Source organism: Acinonyx jubatus, chromosome E3 (genome assembly GCF_027475565.1).
Source record: "Acinonyx jubatus isolate Ajub_Pintada_27869175 chromosome E3, VMU_Ajub_asm_v1.0, whole genome shotgun sequence".
NCBI classification, from domain to species: Eukaryota; Metazoa; Chordata; class Mammalia; order Carnivora; family Felidae; genus Acinonyx; species Acinonyx jubatus.
In genome coordinates this window covers 30,323,225-30,342,369 of record NC_069398.1, presented here as the reverse complement: position 1 = coordinate 30,342,369, position 19,145 = coordinate 30,323,225, and the positions used below count along the sequence as shown (strand labels likewise).

Here is a 19,145-nt window from a genome sequence, read left to right as displayed (position 1 = left end):
ACAGGCCCCTCGCCTACAGCACGTTGGCCGACCTCGTGCACCACGTCCGTCAGCACCTGCCCCTCAGCGACCTCTCCCTCGCCGTCCAGCTCTTTGCCAAGAACATCGATGACGAGTCCCTGCCCAGCAGCATCCAGACCATGTCCTGCAAGCTGCTGCTGAACCTGGTGGACTGCATCCGTTCCAAGAGCGAGCAGGAGAGCGGCAACGGGAGGGACGTCCTGATGCGGATGCTGGAGGTACCAGCTCTCCTGGGAGGTGTGGGCGTCCTGCGTGCTTTCATCCCAGTGCCCACTTCTGGACTCGTACCGGTGGTTTACTGACCAGGTCATGCAGCCTTCCGATTGCCGAGCTCAATCCCCGGTGTCAGACTGCCTGGGTTCAAATCCCCCGCTAGCCAGGTGCCCTTGGACAAGATGCTTAACATCTCTGTGCCAGCCTGCTCCTAGCCAGGGATACAGTCAGTGTCTGCCTCCCGGGATTGTCGTGAGCGCTAAGTAAATGATACGTGGACGCTCCCCACACTGTTCCTGGCAAGTATTTCAGGGACACTGTGTGGTTCCTGGCGAGTACCTAGAAGAGGGATTACAGGCACACTGTATAGCCAGGGGAGGTGCCCGGTTGGGTGCGTGGGGACAGAGTACAGTGTGATTGCTGAGGCCAGCAGTCGATAGTGTGGGTCTGGAGTAGTCTGGGCCACGCGTCCAGGCTTCTGCGACAAGTCCCCCAGCTTTTCTGAGCCAGATTCCTCACAGTGACAGTGGAGGTAGGGATGCCACTGTAGTGCTCCTTGGGGAGGATGGCACACTTCTCTTCGGCAAGTGGCTTCAGAGAGCTTCTCCTGTCTCCTGGAAGGGCTGCCAGCCTGTGGAAGAAGAATGATTTTTGTCTTTCTCTCCCCTTTCTCTTTCTGCTAGGTCTTTGTCCTCAAATTCCACACCATTGCCCGGTACCAGCTCTCTGCCATCTTTAAGAAGTGCAAGCCTCAGTCAGAACTCGGAGCAGTGGAGGCAGCCCTTCCCGGGGTGCCCGCTGCCCCTGCGGCCCCGGGCCCCGCCCCCTCCCCTGCGCCTGTCCCCACCCCCGCCCCACCCCCACCCCCGACCCCAGCCACCCCCGTGACCCCGGCCCCTGTGCCTCCGTTTGAAAAGCAAGGAGAAAAGGATAAAGAGGACAAGCAGACATTCCAGGTCACAGATTGCCGAAGTTTGGTCAAAACCTTGGTCTGTGGTGTCAAGACCATCACGTGGGGCATAACGTCATGTAAAGCACCTGGTGGTAATTCCGCTCTTGAATTATTTAGATGGGATGTTTTCTGCAGAGTGGGTGTTGTTCACCTTAACTGATTATGCTCTCTCTTTTCCAGAAGCTCAGTTCATTCCCAACAAGCAGTTACAGCCCAAAGAGACTCAGATTTATATAAAACTTGTGAAATATGCAATGCAGGCTTTAGATATTTATCAGGTAAGGAAGTGCCCTCAAACCAGGCTCCTGAGTGTGGGAAACGCCCCTGGGATGAGGGTGCCGGTGATGTGATGGAAGGGGTCCTAAAAGGCTCAGTTTACTGCAGATTGTCTGCAGTGTTCGTGTCCCCAGATTTGCTCTTGTTCTGTAGTGTAGCATTGCTTTAACGGTGAAGATTTTCCTTGTAAGTCTCAGCGTGAGCATTTGGTGGGGGAGGCGGTCTGTGTACATGGAACGCAGTGGAAGCAAGATGGAAGTTTTACTAAATTTGTTCTCGCGTGGAACGCTTAGCAAAGCTTTTTTGCTTGTTTTAATTATTTTCCAAAACTAAGCTGAGAATAGAGAATTAAAAAGATGGGAGAACATTTATTATGTAATTCAAACGCTGTGTTTTAAACATGCAGCCGGTCCAGTTACGTTATGGAATACATTCAGAGACGCCTGGTTTTAACATCCATGGGTTTCTTCCCTGTGCTAGGTCCAGATAGCTGGAAATGGACAGACCTACATCCGAGTAGCAAACTGCCAGACCGTCAGAATGAAGGAGGAGAAGGAGGTGTTGGAACACTTTGCCGGCGTGTTCACAATGATGAATCCCTTAACGTTTAAAGAAATCTTTCAGACGACAGTCCCTTACATGGTGGAAAGAATCTCAAAAAATTATGCTCTTCAGGTATAAAACTCTGTCTTATCTTTTGAACGTTGATTTTAAAATTACTTGTTGATGTGTGGAGCGCTTGGCATTTTCTTTATTTTGAGGGTGTTCTAAATGATATGATTAAGGACGTGCTGGTAGAAAAATTTAGAGAGATGTTAGGACATAGTATTTTTTGTTCAAAATATCAAGATGTCTTGGATCAGTTTCTTTCATTAGTATAAATTAAATATATGTTAGATGTAGGCTCCTGGTATTGGATAGTGAAGATAAAATAATGGACGTGAGTGTTTGAAGTGAACGGCCCTACTCTGTGCTTGGCAGGTTTACAAATTTTTTTCCTAGGGTGGATAATTAATTTCTTGTGCTGTCTGTTACAGATTTGATTTTGTGATTTTGGAAAGTTCATTACTTAGTGTTAAGGCTACTTTGAGGATTGTTTTTGTCAAGCACGTTTCTCCTTTTGACAGATTGTTGCCAACTCCTTCTTGGCGAACCCTACTACCTCGGCTCTGTTCGCCACAATCCTGGTGGAGTACCTCCTGGACCGCCTGCCGGAGATGGGCTCCAGCGTGGAGGTCTCCAACCTGTACCTCAAGCTGTTCAAGCTGGTCTTTGGCTCAGTCTCCCTCTTTGCAGCTGAAAACGAACAAATGCTGAAGGTAAAGCTCGTGGAGCCAAGTGTACTTTGTTTTGGGGAGTTTTGGGTTGTGTTTTACTTCCTGTTCTCCATTTGCATGGAAATGGGAGGTGTTGTTTTTAGATTTGTAAAGTGCTCTTTGAGTTCATAGATATTCGGGCCAGTAAGGGCCTAAATGTGAAGAACGTTTCAGAGGATTCATCCGTGATTTGAAATGAAAGCTTCAGAGTGCCCGTGGCAGGCAGTGGGTTGTTGTTAGTATTGCCACCACTAAATTTTTTTTTTTTTAATTCCAGTTTCTTTCTCTGGATTACACAAAATAGCACATCGTTCTTATTTTAAAAATTGAGTAATGGGAAAAAAGCAAGGGAAAAATCTCTACCAGCTTCTCTTGTCCGAAGAGAAACAGGTGGCTTTTGTAACAGTTCTGATTCTGCCAGCCTTCTTCCGCTCTAACTTTGTGTCTTCGCCGTGTTCCTATCTTCCTTGGCAGTACGGGGAACATCTCATTTCGGGACCACTTGTTTGTTTTTCCTCTTTATGAATTCTAACTAATCGGTATCCCTTACTAGGACCGTTTCGGAGGGACATGTCTCCTAACGTAGTGGATGACCAGTGCAGTCTAATTCCATCTCTTCAGTTACTTGATTTTAGCAAACGACTAAAAAAAACTTACCCATGGTTACATGTCCCACTGAAAAGGCAGCAGACGGTGGCACAAAAACCTAATAAAAATTCATTTCCACTTAAGGCAAAATATTTTAATTCCTGTAGGAAGCTGAGTTAATTAGCAGCAGTTTTATCTAAAGTGTGATGTCTTCCCGCCGGGGGGGGGAGGGGGGGGCTTCTGAAGACACAAACAAGATCCTTTTTTTTTTCCCCTCCTGGAGCAGGACATGTACAGGCGGTGACCAGGAGCACCAGTAATCTCTGTTTTTATGTGACCGCTCCCTCAGGTTTTCTCCGTTCTGTCGCAGTCACTTAGCAACAACCTGAACATTACTTTTGTGTTCACCTAAAAGAAAAATACTTGTATTTTTCTAAGAACAAACGCTTAACTGTAATATGCGTCCACACAATTTGGTGTCTTTGAAAAATTTAATTTTTGCCGATATTAGATGCACAACAACAAAACCAGAATAAAACCTGATGGTAGGATACATGCACATGTACATTGTGCCACGTATGATAACAAATTAGGAACGATGTCAGTGACACAGTTCACTGTAAACATACCTGTAGAACATTTCGTGTGCAGCTGAGCCTGTTACATGTTAAAATCAGCATTTGAAGTACAAAATAAAAAGCTAGTCTGGCTTTAAATGTTAATTAACGTTATTACAGGCTGATAGAGTACTTTTATTATTATTAAAGAAAATTTTTTGATTAAGTCTTCCAAGATCTTACGATCTCAGTTTTTGAGGCTCTTCCAGACGTTGTGTGTATCCTTTTTGATCGTGAGGTTCCACTTCCTTTCGGTTACTTTCTGCATTTAGATTGTTCTAGGAAATGGGCATCTTCATCCTGTTTGATTATTTAGTCTTAGGAGGGAAGTGACCATATTGAGTTGCAGAGCAGAACGGACAGACCCTCTGGTTCCTGCTCCAGAGTGTTACCTTTTCAACATCGTGTAACTGCACAGTAACGTAGGAGCCTATTAAATGCTTCTTCTGCAGCCATCCTGGTGGAAACCAGCATAATATTTCAAGACAAATTAATCTGAGCCAAATAAAGGATGGAAAGGTCTTGTTTTGTTTTGCCTTTAGGAGTGAACTCGTCAGAACTACCTTCCATCCCTGTTTACAGTGAACCTTCAGCATGAGTTCTGAGGGTGTCGCCCATCCTCATTTAGAGCGTGTTAACTTGCCTTTTCTCCACCGCGCAGCCCCACCTGCACAAGATCGTGAACAGCTCAATGGAACTTGCACAGACTGCCAAAGAGCCCTATAACTACTTCCTGCTGCTCCGGGCCCTGTTCCGCTCCATTGGGGGAGGTAGCCATGACCTCCTGTATCAGGAATTTTTGCCTCTCCTACCAAACCTCCTGCAAGGTCAGAGCAGTGATTTTGGTTGCCTTTTAGTCTTGTGTGCATGTATGGGTTTGGCTGACTGTGGTTGTGGGGTTCATTCATCCTCTGCATCCAGTGAAGGTCTTGGTGAGGGGATATATGTACGTATCCCGTGCCAGAGGTGTGTGTGTGTCCATGTGTTCATGTTCCCGTGTCCCACTCTCTTTAAAGGCAGTAGGACTTTGAAGGGAGCCCCCTTGTTCAGGGATGGACCTTCCCCTCCCTACTCAAGAGTTGAACAGGAGTTGGAAGGTTTCCATCACCCTGGTTAGGACTTGGTTGTATTTTTGTAGCATTTGGTAAGCAAGTCTACAAAGTGGTTTCTAGTGGCTTAGTAGTAATATCAGGGATCCCTAGTTGGAGAGAGAGTCAGAATAAGAAGAGAAAAAGCAATTATAAAGCTGATTTATAAGTGTGTATTTTTACTTTGAGGTAAACTTACATAACCAGAATCCTGCAATTCCGGTGTGACCAGGAATGCTTTCAAGATATAGAGCTAAAGGGGATCCTTAAAGAAAAGCCATTTACAACGTATAGTACCCAGGAGGCATTGGGAAAAAGTCGGCCATGTTGCCTGTAACATGGCCATGAGTCCACCCTGCAAGGTGGCCCATCCGTTATTTAACCCCATCTCCAGTCATTCCCCAGCCTGAGTCCTCTGTTCTGTGGAGTCTCATTTCCTCCTCCCCAGGCTCATTTCTCCCTATCTACTTTTGTTCGAGTGGATCCCCTTCTGGGAACTTAACCTTTCTCCTTCTCCTCCTTTGGACCCTGAATCCAGTGCTGTTACTTTGTGATGCCTTCCCTGATCGATCTTTTCTCTGCGCTCTCTCCATCTTGCACTGCCTGGGATGCATCCACTGTTCTAGGCCTTTCTCTTTCTAGCTGGTCTCTGAGCACTCAGGGCAGGTCCTGATCTGACATGTTTCAGTTAGGAAGGAGCTCAGCTTACCCTCACAAAAAGCAGGGATGTTGTCTTTGTGAGAAGGAAGATCTTCTCCATTTGCAGGAAATGAAAGTGGATTTAAAAAAAAAAAACGTTTATTTTACAGCAGAGACCTCAACTGTGGTCTCTTGGAAACCTGAAAAAACATGTGAGGTTGTAAACCTCAAGCTTGAGGTGAAGGTATCTTATTGGAGTCTTGTGTCTCTGGATCAGGCTTGTTAAAAACAACAACGTGATTCTTAAAAGATCCATGTGTGATATTAGCTATCTCATTAGGATTAATTAATATTAAATAATTGTATCATAGCTTACGTTATAGTTGTATGCAGCCTGCTGTTGTCACCATGAACATGACGGACTGAAGGGTCATGGTTCTAGAATAGGTTTAGCTGATGTAGTAGATGAGACGTAAAACGTCTTCCTGTCATTGCGCTGATGTTGATAGTAGAAGGTGGAACAGTTATTCTGTACGATTAACTCTGGCCCGTCTGGGGGTGATGTTCTTCTCTGATGCCTGCAAACCCTGCTTCTAGGCCTGAACATGCTGCAGAGCGGCCTGCACAAGCAGCACATGAAGGACCTGTTCGTGGAGCTGTGTCTCACGGTGCCCGTGCGGCTGAGCTCCCTCCTGCCCTACCTGCCCATGTTAATGGATCCCTTGGTGTCTGCTCTCAACGGCTCGCAGACGCTGGTCAGCCAAGGCCTGAGGACCCTGGAGCTGTGCGTGGACAACCTGCAGCCCGATTTCCTCTATGACCACATCCAGCCTGTCCGTGCGGAGCTCATGCAGGTAAGTGTGCGTTCTCGCAGGGGCCAGCCCAGCGCTGGCTGTCGGGGGCTCACGGATCGGTTTTCCCGGGGCTTCTAGGCTAGTGTTTCTGGAAATGACAGCCCCCCCACCCCCAGTGAACTGCCTGCGCCCCGTGTTGGGCTCTCTGCAAGATGAAGTGGTGTAGTTTTTAACCTCTTCATGAGTCTCCTGGCTTATGAAAAGATGTGTAGAAATATGTATTAAATAGACATTTGTTTTGCAGTGTTGCCCTTTTTTCAGAGGGTTTTCACGAGGGTCACAGACTCATTTAAGTTGATGACCTGTGAGGGCAGGTGCTGTGGTTACTATGTGCTGCCAGGAAGAGCCTTTCTTTGTCCACAAGAGATCTCGGGATGCTGCAGTGAAGAGAATCACGCTCCTGAGGAAGTGCAGGTGTTCACTTTCGGGTCAAGGGAATTGAAGCAGATAATTGAGATGGTTTTGAAAACATGTTTTCTTCCTTAGAGTTTGGATGTCAAATATTAGGTTTTGCCTTCACGTTTTGCTGTCGTTACGGATTTGTAATGTAGTCGGTAATTGTTAGAAGCGTAGGCTGCCTGTCACTATACTGCCTCTCTGCTTTGGAGTATTTGGCCCCAACTAGAGGTCCGAATGCCAGCTTCAAAGGATGGAGACTCAGTAACCCTAAAAGACAGGAATCTGGATTGGAAACTGCAGTGTGCACTTGAAGCTGGGTTTGGGAGACTTTCCTCCCCAGTCCTGAGATAGGGACCCTGTGTGCCATCTGGGTGGGAGAGGATGGGGCTGGCAGGTGGGTCAGGGCCTCCAAGTCCACTTTCCCAGCCGTCCTTTGGAGGATTGACGGAGAGCCTGCCTCAGGAGAGAACGGCACTGTTGGTTCTGGAAGGCAAACCCTGGGCCTGACCCAGGTGTGGGTGAGCAGCATGTGGGAGGAGGAAGTGGGGCTGGGCTCATGGGGCTCTTGCTGTTTCATGAGGCAGACAGTCCTGGGAGACAGGGGCGAGGCTCCTTCCTGCTTTTGGAGCCCCAGTAATCCCCGCCCCCCACACTAGACAAGTGTCATAGTCTGTTTCTCTGTGGTCTCCTCAACCAGCACTCGCTCCCAGTGCCACCCCCTCCCGGGGGGTTAGGCAGAAATTCCCTCTCCTGAGGGTACATGAGGAGTGGTGGGGCCGGGTGGAGCGGTAGAGGTTGGGGGGGGGTGGGGGGGCTTAGCACCTCTCAGCAGGGGTTCCTGATGGACAGGCCTTGGTGGACCTTTAGGAACATAAGAGAAGCTGAAATTTTGCTTTAAAGAAAATTCTAAGATTTTACGTTGGCTGTTACTAGATGCTAATATCTGGTATTGTTATGGAAGGTGATCTAAGAAAATAGCCTTAAATAGACTTTTTTTTTTTAAGTTTGAGAGAGAGCATGCCTGCACCTGCACATGAACCAGAGAGGGACAGAGAGAGAGCGAGAGAATCCCAAGCTGGTTCCTTACTGTCCATGCAGAGCCCAGCAAGGGGCTCAAACTCACGAACTGTGAGATCATGTCCTGAGTCAAAATCAGGAGTCGGACATTAAACCAAATGAGCCGCCCAAGTGCCCCTAGACAGACGTAGTAATTTTGAGGACTTAGATAGTTTAGGTGAAAGAATGTGGGAAGATTGACAAGAGTTTTTTGAAACAGTTGAGTGTGTGTGGTCCTTATACACTGATACAAGGTGCGCATACTTGTTATCTGTTCCCAGAATGCGGGGCCTGTCATAATTGTGTTTTCGCCCTTCACCATCCTTTCTAACACGAAGTTTGAAATGTATAAGATCGTTTATCCGATTCGTAGGAATTTATCTTGTTTGTAAGTTATAAAGCCTAATAATCGAAGTAAAAACCTGAGAACTCACCATCAAATCCAGGACAAGGACTTTAACAGTAAAGAGCATTTCCCTCCATGCCTCTTCTGGTCCCATTTTGTATATATGTTTAGACGATATATTGCTTAGTTTTCTTGCTCTTGAGCTCTGCGATATTTATCATATGCTACTGTGTGTGTTTCAGGAGCATGGAAGAACATTTATGTTTATATGTGCGTTTTAAAGAAAATTTTTCTGGAAGGATACATAAGATTAATAACATTGGCTTCTCCCAATAAGGGGAAATTTGTGTTTGGGGGACAGAGATGGGAGGAAGAATTTTTGCTGTATAATTTGCTACAACTTGAAAAGTTTGATTTGTGAACCATGAGGATGCCTAGCCTTGCAAGGATTTTAATCAAAGTACTTTGGTTTTTAGGCTTTATGGCGCACTTTACGCAATCCTGCTGATAGCATTTCTCACGTGGCCTATCGTGTACTTGGTAAATTTGGTGGCAGTAACAGGAAGATGTTGAAGGAGTCCCAGAAGCTGCACTATGTTGTGACCGAGGTTCAAGGCCCCAGTATCACAGTGGAGTTTTCTGATTGTAAAGCATCTCTTCAGCTCCCGATGGAGAAGGTAAATTTGGAAATCTGCAGGAGCTTCTTAAGGATACTATACATCTCATTTTAAGAAAGTGAATTTCTGTTTGCAAATACGTAAATAAAACATGTCTTTCTTGCCAGGGAATTTCTTTTTTAAGATTTTGTTTGTAAGTAAGCCCTATACCCAGTGTGGGGCTCTAACTCACAACCCCAAGATCAAGAGTCAAATGCTCTACTGACTGAGCCAGGCAGGTGCCCTTGGGGAGGGAGTTTCTAGCTCAAAGGACAGACTGTTTTGGGGGACCAGCTTGGGTGGCAAAGGGGCTTTCCTAACACCAGGAGGCCGGTGGGGGTGTACTGCCTGGAGAACTCTGGACCCTTGAGCAGTTTCATGTTTCCCGATGGAGCTGGAGCAGGAGACACCGCCGCCCAGCCCACCCCTTCCTTGAACTTAGTCCGTTTCATTGCCTAACAGGCTTTACTTCAAGTGTCATTAGAACCCAAGTTTATCCCATACTTGTCATTCCTGAGCACCCACTTCTCCCATTCTCTATCCAGACGTAGCACCTGCTGTCTCTCCTGGCTCCTGAGCCCTCTGCGGGCAGCTCTGTGGTCTCTCTCTATCTGCCATTTGGAACTCCTGTCCCGTTGGGTAGAAAATGGGCAGACAGCATGCCCAGCATCATGCCCGAGTGTCCACTCTGCTGCTTTTGCTTTGTCATTTTGAAAACTGTTCCCCCTTTCACCTCATCGAGCCCTCCTGGTCCTTTGTCACATGCATCTTGGTCCACTTTACCATGATCTACATTGTTCAGGTTGACTTCTCCGCCTTATTGTAGAGCCAGCCTTCTTCCACCCTCCCTTAGAACTTTTGTTACCGTGTTTTTTCAGGATGTTTATCTAGTCGTTACATACTGGGTATTTTTTTTTTTTTTAATGTTTTGTTTATTTTTGAGAGAGAGCATGCAAGTTGGGGAGGGGCAGAGAGAGAGGAGGACAGGGAATCTGAAGCGGGCTCAGCACTGACCGCAGCAAGCCTGATGCGGGGTTTGAGCTCACGCACCAAACTGAGATCGTAACCCGAGCCAAAGTCGGACGCTCACCTGACTGGGCCACCCAGGCATCCCGTACTGGCTGTTTTTTAAAAGGGTGTTAGAGTAGGCCTCTGCGTGCATCTAAGTGACTCCGCCGTTTTAGTAAGCCAGATGCCAGCTGGATTCCTGAACTCCTTGCAGACAGATCTGGTCTTAAACCAGCATTTCGTGGCCTGGACCCACTCAAAGCCCTCCCTTTGCTCAGGGCTGACTGTCCTGTTGTGTCATAGTGTAGAGCTCTGCCTGTTCACTTTTCTGTATTCAAACCTTACCCACATAGTGAGTTCTGTGATTTTTTTTCTTTTTTTTCAGTCAGGCTTTATTAAACATCTATGGGGAACGATGCCCATCATGGATAAATGTCCCTCCGGGGTTCTCATCCATCATCCTCTCTCAATATCCTGTATCCCCCACTTCTCAAGCACTCACATTGTCCCTGACCCTCCCCCAGCCCGTAGATAGGTGTCCTCTCCAGACCTCACAGTGAGACGCAACCCTAGCTTCTCCCCCAAACCTTAATAAAAATATTTGCCAAATAAGCACTAGTTTCCTCCTAAGAGAATACAGCTAAAATGCTGCCTTTACATTGCAAGTTACTGAAGTGAATATCCTGGGTCTGAAGCATGTTCCCAGAGTGTAGGTAATGTCTTAACCCAGGACTGTTTGCTTCAGCCCTGTCAGTGGCAAGCTTGGTATTAGTCGTGAGAACTAAGGTATCTGACTTTCATTTGATGCTGCATAGACTAAGCAGAGCAGGAAATCTCTTTAGAAGTAGTTTTTCCCCCAAAGAAGAAACCAAGTTTTGAAGATTGGCTCCCACATCCTCCTGGACTCCCCTACAGACTTCGGGTGCACAAGGGGCCGGCTTCCTAGCAGGCAGAGGCCGAGGGCGCGCAGCACCCCACACAGCCGGTGGGGCTGCCGGGGCCAAGGGCATGAGCTCATGGCCAAGCCAGGTGCTGGCGAATTCTCACAAACAATCCTGCTTGTGGCACGTTACAACGCTCTGTTCTTTTGGCAGGTAATTGGCTCAAAGGTTGCATTGATTCTTACTGCTTCTGAAATTGTCTCCACATGATTTGTTACCTGTTGGTGACCAGGGCAGAGGCGGTGGGAGGCGGGACAGTGCTGCGGTGCCCTGGGCTCTGGCACAACAGTGAGGACCTGTTGTCATGCTCTTTGTGACCGTGTGTGAGTGTTTAGGGCAGGGCTGCTGGCCCTGTCAGCATCCACTGCTTCCTCACACACAGCCTAGATGAATCTTTTAACGCCCATCACTTCTTCTGCTTACAGGGTTTATAGCTATAGAATGGTCATTGAGGCTAATCTCTTAGCTGTTTAAGGCTTCACGTGATTTTTTGTTTATGATTATGCCTCCCCAGCCTTCCTGGTCAACCTAATTGAACAGGATAAAATTAGTACATATAACTGTGTAGGTTTTCTGAAAAAATAAAGAAGTCTCTTTTGTCTTGTAAAGAGAGAATTTTGTGGTCAGGTAATTTCTGCATAAACTACGCTTTTTGTGTTTGCCGTAGGCCATCGAAACCGCTCTAGACTGCCTGAAGAGCGCCAACACGGAGCCTTACTACCGGAGGCAGGCGTGGGAGGTGATCAAGTGCTTCCTGGTGGCAATGATGAGTCTGGAGGACAATAAACATGCCCTCTACCAGCTTCTCGCACACCCTAAGTATGTTGGGGATGTGGTTTTCTGTGATTAGTGCATCTTCCATCAGGATTTAGGGTGGAGAGCACCTCCCAGATCTCCGCGGTGCTAGGACTTTGCTCCGTCAAGTCGGGAAGTCAGCTTGTGATCTGCCTAGTGATGCTTCTCTGGGCTTTTCGAGAAAATGAAGAGGCGAAACTGGGTGCTTGAGGATTAGAATTTACCTCCTTTGTAGTCTGACTGTTGCCTCCTGAGGCTGTCAGCTTCAGGGAGCAAGGGTCCTGGCCTTTTCTGTCCTGTTATGAACCATTATATCCTTAGCGCTGGGCACGTGACAGACATTCAGCAGATCTTTTGCTTTTCTGATCCATGGTGACCCTTCCATTCCCCAGATGCTTGTCATGTGGTGGTGGTCTTTTGTGATCATGTGTGGGTGTTAATCTTTCTGTGTTACATTGCAGGGAGGGGACTTTGGCTCTATATTTACATGTTTCTCAGAGCATCGGTGATGGGTGGTCCATGCAGTCAGTGAGGCCTCTAATAACCGGGTCTGATATAGTTCCCGTGGTGATTTTTCCTTTCTTTTCTTTTTATTTTTTTAAATGTTTTCTTTATTTTTGAGAGAGAGACAGAGACAGAGAACTAGCAGGGGAGGGGCAGAGAGAGAGGGAGACACAGAATCTGAAGCTGAGCTGTCAGCACAGAGCCCAATGTAGGGCCCAAACCCATGAACCGTGAGGTCATGACCTGAGCCAAAGTCGGACGCTTAAGACTGAGCCACCTGGGCACCTTGGCATGGTGTGATTTTTCAACATACAATAGGTGTATAGCTGCCTTCAAGAGTTTTCATTTCTATTTGATTGTTGATGGGTTTCTTTCTTTCTTTTTTTTTTTGTTTTAAAGTTTATTTTTGAGAGAGCGCGAGTGGGGGAGGGGCAGAGAGAAAGGGAGAGCCAGAATCTGAAACAGGCTCCAGGCTCTGAGCTGGCAGCACAGAGCCCAATGCGCGGCTTGAACTCAAAATGGCAAGATCATGACGTAGGCCAAAGTCAGATGCTTAACCCACTGAGCCACCCAGGCACCCCAAGTGATTGGTTTATTTCTTAGAATTTGACTTAGTTACAAAAGACAGAAGTCCAACATCCACTTTCTTTAAAAACTATAAAGATACTAAATCTGCTGCCACAGTGTAATTTTGCTCTGATTCCTTGCCTGTGCTCATATTAGGTAGAACACACTTGGGATCTCTTGAACCATTGGTTATAGATATTCTTGATGAAGTTCATCCTGTTTGAATCCAGGTGTTACTGGAATTAAAGCAGAGAAATGAACGCACTTCGGCCTGTCTGAACAAGGGGAAGGTTGGCAAGCTGAAAATGAAAACAGAAGTGCTGGTGACATCATCAGGTCGGGACTTCGGTGTTGTGATGACAGATCCAATCTTGTCTTTCAGCTTTACAGAAAAGACCATCCCTAATGTCATCATATCACATCGCTACAAAGCACAGGACACTCCAGCTCGGAAGACGTTTGAGCAGGCCCTGACTGGGGCGTTCATGTCTGCTGTCATTAAGGATCTCCGGCCCAGCGCCCTGCCCTTTGTCGCCAGCTTGATCCGCCACTACACGATGGTGGCAGTTGCCCAGCAGTGTGGTGAGTGGGGCGGTGCAAGTGCTCGCGTGACTTCCTTGGGCTGCTTCCAAAGCTCCACAAGGACTTCATGGTATTTCAGAGAAGCCGTTTGGCTGGTTGATTTTTGGCCTTTGCTTTTTTAATCCCCACTTATTGCGGGATAAGCGATATTTCAGTGATGGGTGCGACATTAACTTAAAAATTGTTACCACGTTTCATTTGTAAAATATGTTCGTTTAATATTTTGGCCCTTTGTTTTTCATGAAAATGGGGGCGGAATACTTTTGGGCACTCCGCGTGTAAAAGTTTGTGGTCCCCCTTGTTGCCGGTCTTTCTTGTGTTGTTTTCCAAGGCCAAGCCTCCCCCTCTGTCCTCCTGCTGTCAGCTGGCTTCCCCCAAGTCTTTGTGCTTTTCTCGGTTCCTGGAGTGGTCATCCCTGCCACCCCTCAGGCTCTGGATGGGGACGGGCCACTTTTGTTTGTCTCTTTGCTTCTCTTCCTAATCCATCCGGACGGGTGCTTTTGCAGAAGGCAATAAAATGCCCTGACACTGCCAGTTGCTGTGTAAGTTTCTGAACACTTACTCCCAGCTTCTGCAGCTCCTCCCAGAGGAGGCGCTGGGCAGGTGTTCCCAAGACCCCTCACCCCTCACCCTCCAGAGCAGCAAAGCAACTTCCTTTGAACACCGCAGAACACCTAGAACTTTCCCTCTTGTATCTCTCCTTGGCTTTCTTGGTCCGGATAGTCAATGCTATAAGGTTTATTTTAGATCATTCCTCAGTGTCTCTCCGTTAATGTCTTTTCCAGCAGACTTGTAAGCTGCCTGATAATGCCTATCTTGCTGGGTGCCTCCAAGGCATTAATTAATAGCAGATTATTTTCTGTGTGTTGGGTGTCAGGCCCAAGTTGCTTTTTAATTGTTATTTGTATGTCAGGACGTCCAGAGCATAGCCCACAGTCATTTCTGTGCTGTGCCCCTTGGTCTCTTCAATGATTTTTACTTTTTTTTCTTTATGTTTAATTTATTTTTGAGAGAGAGCATGAGTTGGGGAGGGGCAGAGAGAGAGGGAGGCTCAGAATCTGAAGCAGGCTCCAGGCTCCGAGCTGTCAGCACAGAGCCCGATGCCGGGCTCGAACTCATGAACTACAAGATCATGACCTGTGCTGAAGTCAGATGCTTAACCGACGGGGCACCCAGCCCTCCCTAATTTTCTAAAACAAGGAACCTGATGGTGGTTTTCATTTTAAACTAATGCATTTTTGAGTTATGACTGAGAAAATCTGAAAAGAATACTGTTTATAACGGAAATAATTCAGAAAAATCACCTTAGTGTGAATTAGACCACTTAGTTTACAAGTAATTGCAACTTAACAGAAGTTGGTCTAAAGTACCAGTGCTGGCAAATTAGTCGGAGAAGAGCAAGTCTCATATCGTTTGATTCATAGGAGGTCTTTAAGATACAAAACAGATGAACATAAGGGAAGGGAAACAAAAATAACATAAAAACAGGGAGGGGGACAAAACATAAGATACTCTTAAATATAGAGAACAAACAGAGGGTTGCTGGAGGGGTTTTGTGGGGGGTGGGACGGGCTAAATGGGTAAGGGGCACTAAGGAATCTGCTGAAATCATTGTTGCACTATATGCTAACTAATTTGGATGAAAACTTAAAAATAAATAAGTTATTAATTAAGAAGTTTTTTCATAAAGGAAAAAAAAAAGTACCAGCGTGGGCTTTTATTGAGCTTCTGACCTCTAGTTTGAAAACGAGGTAGTTTAGGGGTGCCTGGCTATTGGAGTTGGTAGAGTATGCAAGTCTTGATCCTCAGTCTCATGCGTTTGAGCCCCATGTTGGGTGCAGAGACTACTAAAAACATAAACTTAAAAAAGTTTTAGGGGCGCCTGGGTGGCTCGGTCGGTTAAGCATCCGACTCATGATCTTAGCTCAGGTCATGATCTCACTGTCATGAGCTCGAACCCTGCATGGGGCTCTGCGCTGACAGTGCAGAGCCCGCTTGGGATCCTCTCTTTCCCTCTCTCTCTGCCCCTTCCCTGCTTGCACAGGCGCACGCTCACTCTCACTCTCTCCCTAAAAATAAATAAACTTAAGTGTTTTAAAAATGAGGTAGTTTTGGGGCGCCTGGGTGGCTCAGTCGGTTAAGCGTCCAACTTTGGCTCAGGTCATGATCTCACAGTTCGTGAGTTCGAGCCCTGCGTCGGGCTCTGTGCTGACAGCTCAGAGCCTGGAGCCTGTTTCCGATTCTGTGTCTCCCTCTCTCTGACCTTCCCCTGTTCATGCTCTGTCTCTCCCTGTCTCAAAAATAAATAAAACGTTAAAAAAAAATTAAAAAATGAGGTAGTTTTGCCATTTGAGGGGCAAGAACGTCCATGGAAATAACCTTGACTTTGTCCCATGCCTGCTGCCTCTCTTTCAGGTCCTTTCCTGCTTCCTTGCTACCAGGTGGGCAGCCAGCCCAGCACAGCCATGTTCCACAGTGAAGAAAATGGGTCCAAAGGAATGGATCCCTTGGTCCTAATTGATGCAATAGCCATTTGCATGGCATACGAGGAAAAGGAGCTTTGCAAGATTGGAGAGGTGGCACTAGCTGTGATATTTGATGTTGCCAGTATCATCCTGGGCTCAAAGGAGAGGGTAAGGAAAGACTGAGAAGCATCTGCTCTTTTGGGGGTGTTTGTGCCTGCGGGTAGCCTGGAAACTGGTGGTTTAAGAGTTGCAGTAACATGATAGTTTGTGCTTCTGTTTTTCTCCCCAGGCGTGCCAGCTGCCTCTGTTTTCTTACATCGTAGAACGCTTGTGTGCGTGTTGCTATGAGCAGGCCTGGTATGCAAAGCTGGGGGGTGTGGTGTCCATTAAATTTCTCATGGAGCGGCTGCCTCTCACTTGGGTTCTCCAGAACCAGCAGACGTTCCTCAAAGCGCTTCTCTTTGTCATGATGGACTTGACTGGAGAGGTAGGTAATGGGTGGTCCCAAACCTAACCAAGCTGTTCCAGAAACTGATTTGCCTGGAGAATAGTTAGTATGAAGCAGTTCTGGAAATGGGCTCTCCTAGCAGCTCAGATTTCGTTACGGCATCTTGGATAAAAAAGACAGGTCACAACCACCATAGGCTCTCCCTGGTTGTCTAAATATCTGTCTGCCTTGCTAAGGAATGGTCACAGGCCAGAGTACATAACACGGCACATTTCTCTGTAAAGGGAAACAATACTTCTCACTCCTGCCGTAGAGCTAAATAGTGCAGGTGCTGCAGGAGTTTCTGTGGAAGCTGCATTTTTCGGAACCTATGTGCAGGTGTAACTCGAACAAATAGAGTACAGCGGGCATTGCCAGCTCGTCTGTCGCGTAAATATAAGGAGTGTGTCCAGATCTGCATTTTCTTTTCTGAGTGACCTATGGAAATTGTAGGAAGGCGACTTGGCTCCTGAAGTACTGAACGGGGGTTGTTAAATTAGCTGGTGCAAGGGGTGCAGGCGCTCAGCCACAGCCCTTTTCGTTCTGAGGAGTCCCTGGCCTGCAGGTTTCCAACGGGGCGGTTGCCATGGCAAAGACCACCTTGGAGCAGCTTCTGATGAGGTGTGCGACACCTTTAAAAGATGAAGAGAGAGCCGAAGAGATTGTGGCAGCTCAGGAGAAGTCCTTTCACCACGTGACACATGACTTGGTTCGAGAAGTCACCTCTCCAAATTCCACTGTGAGAAAACAGGCCATGCATTCCCTGCAGGTCTTAGCCCAGGTCACTGGGAAAAGTGTGACAGTGATCATGGAGCCCCATAAAGAGGTGAGATTTCTGCCACTGGAATTAGGATCATTTGAGCAAAACTTTTGAGGCAGTTTTCCTTCAAATCTGACTTGAAGGTGATGTATGACTGGGAATTGTGTGTCCACCTCACAGAGTGCTACTGGACGTGCTCTCTCTGATCTCAGATAGGCAGAAAGCGGCGTGGTTGTATCAGTGGCTATACTCGTAGTTGTCAGTGTCAGGAGAACAGAGGGCCCATTTCCTGGGTCTCTGTAGTACAGTCCGGTCACTCTTGTTTTAAGAGCGGTGACTCTAGAGACTCAGGAGGTAAATGTATTTGACACGTAACTATCTATGATCCAGTGTTTGCGCACGGAACCTCCCCTCCCTTCCCTAACTAAAGGACGTTCGTGATAACTTTTTATCTCGTGGTTCTCAAATTGGTAATTATTTTCGAGTACTGTGAGGAGCAGTATTTGCTTTTTAGGGACAACTGGTCAGTAGTGCTTCCTCCTTTCCTCTCCCAGGTCCTCCAGGATATGGTCCCACCCAAGAAGCATTTGCTCAGACACCAGCCTGCCAATGCGCAGATTGGCCTGATGGAGGGGAACACGTTCTGTACCACGCTACAGCCCAGGCTCTTCACAATGGATCTTAACGTGGTGGAACATAAGGTGTTCTACACAGAGGTAGGGGGGTGGTGGTGCGGCGTGGTGTGGATGGTGATGACGTGTGTCTGGTAGCCTGTCTTTGTGCGCAAAGACTGGTCAGGCAGCATTCAGAGAAGGCATAGGTGGCGACCACAGGTAACCAGCCATAACCTGGCCCAGCACGCCGCACAGGTACGTACGTGACAGGCCTGGTGACCAGAGATGTTCAACCACGTGTGGCTGTTTTCCGAGTCCGTAGAACTGTGTGAGCCCTCTACGAGGAACCTTGCTGTCCAGGGCCTTAAAGATGTCATCTAGAGAAAGATGTACTATCTGCTCTGATCACCGTCATCAGCTGGTGCCCAGAGCAAGACTGGCTCAGAGCAAGGGCCGGTTTATTGAATATGTTCATCACTTAAGAATGTGCCATGCACCGTGGAGAACCTACTTCACAGGAATGCCTTTATTTGACCCTGATGGCACTCCATGAAGTACAGTTACTGATGATCCTCATCTTGGGCAGTGGCAGATGGCATCTTAACAAGTGTTTGTCTCTGTAAACATCCCAGTATGGGGTGACATTAGACAGTGAGAAACAAATTGAACTATAGATACAGTCAAATTCTAAGCATTAATTCTTAGAATACAATGTTGGTCTGGGGATCAGTCTCTAGACTAATCTTTTTTAAGACCTGAATCATACTCTGGAGGCATTTTCAGAGTAAACTGATGCAAAGGTCATAAGCAAGTTTTTTTCAGTCCACACTAAGTTTGAATTTCCAGGTATGAAAAATTTGCCTCTTGAGTTTTTAAGTCCTATGTATTTGCTTGGACGTACGATTGTATGATCACGTGGTCTAGCTTTGATCTTTTATACCTTGTTGCGTCCCTTGTGTAAGAGTCGATGCTCATATGACCTGTCCAAGGTTCTAGGAGAGCCACCAGAGGATGGGAGGAAGTTTCCTTTTGGTGGATCCAGGTAGATGTGTTTTAACCCATGTGGAAAATTCCTCACCGAGGCTTAAGACCAGATCCTTAAGTAGTGCTGGGAGATAAATCTCAGGAAATGTGTCTGGTTTCCCAAGTGCTAATCAGTGTACCAGCTGCATCAAAACATGTGAGGATCTTTTGAAAAATAGAGACTCTGGAGTCCTCTCCCTGGAAGTTTGGGGTCAGACCTACAAATCTACCATCTGCAAGCTTCCCCCAGCTTCCCGGGTGATTCTGGTACATGTCATGTTCGGAACTCGCTCTGTCTAGATGTAGATACAGATACAGTTGTCTGTATGTGTGTGTGCGCACATGTGTTTTATATGAGGAGAGCAGTACTGATGGAGT

The 19,145-nt window shown here is 47.0% G+C and overlaps 1 protein-coding gene across 14 annotated transcripts in view; it reads left to right on the top strand.

Moving 5' to 3' along the window:
• The window catches only part of TRRAP (transformation/transcription domain associated protein), a 111,750-nt gene that overhangs the window by 23,841 nt on the left and 68,764 nt on the right, over positions 1–19,145 (top strand). For 13 of the 14 annotated variants that reach the window (XM_027042215.2, XM_027042225.2, XM_027042227.2 and 10 more), the window contains exons 14-27: positions 5–239; positions 918–1,278; positions 1,367–1,464; positions 1,943–2,137; positions 2,590–2,781; positions 4,645–4,810; positions 6,308–6,564; positions 8,842–9,042; positions 11,638–11,789; positions 13,219–13,418; positions 15,834–16,051; positions 16,173–16,370; positions 16,936–17,196; positions 17,685–17,846. In XM_027042215.2, the coding sequence (XP_026898016.1) occupies positions 5–239; positions 918–1,278; positions 1,367–1,464; positions 1,943–2,137; positions 2,590–2,781; positions 4,645–4,810; positions 6,308–6,564; positions 8,842–9,042; positions 11,638–11,789; positions 13,219–13,418; positions 15,834–16,051; positions 16,173–16,370; positions 16,936–17,196; positions 17,685–17,846 (2,896 nt within the window). The remainder of the gene's footprint in view (positions 1–4; positions 240–917; positions 1,279–1,366; positions 1,465–1,942; positions 2,138–2,589; positions 2,782–4,644; positions 4,811–6,307; positions 6,565–8,841; positions 9,043–11,637; positions 11,790–13,218; positions 13,419–15,833; positions 16,052–16,172; positions 16,371–16,935; positions 17,197–17,684; positions 17,847–19,145) is intronic. The other variant, XM_027042218.2, reaches the window with a different exon arrangement.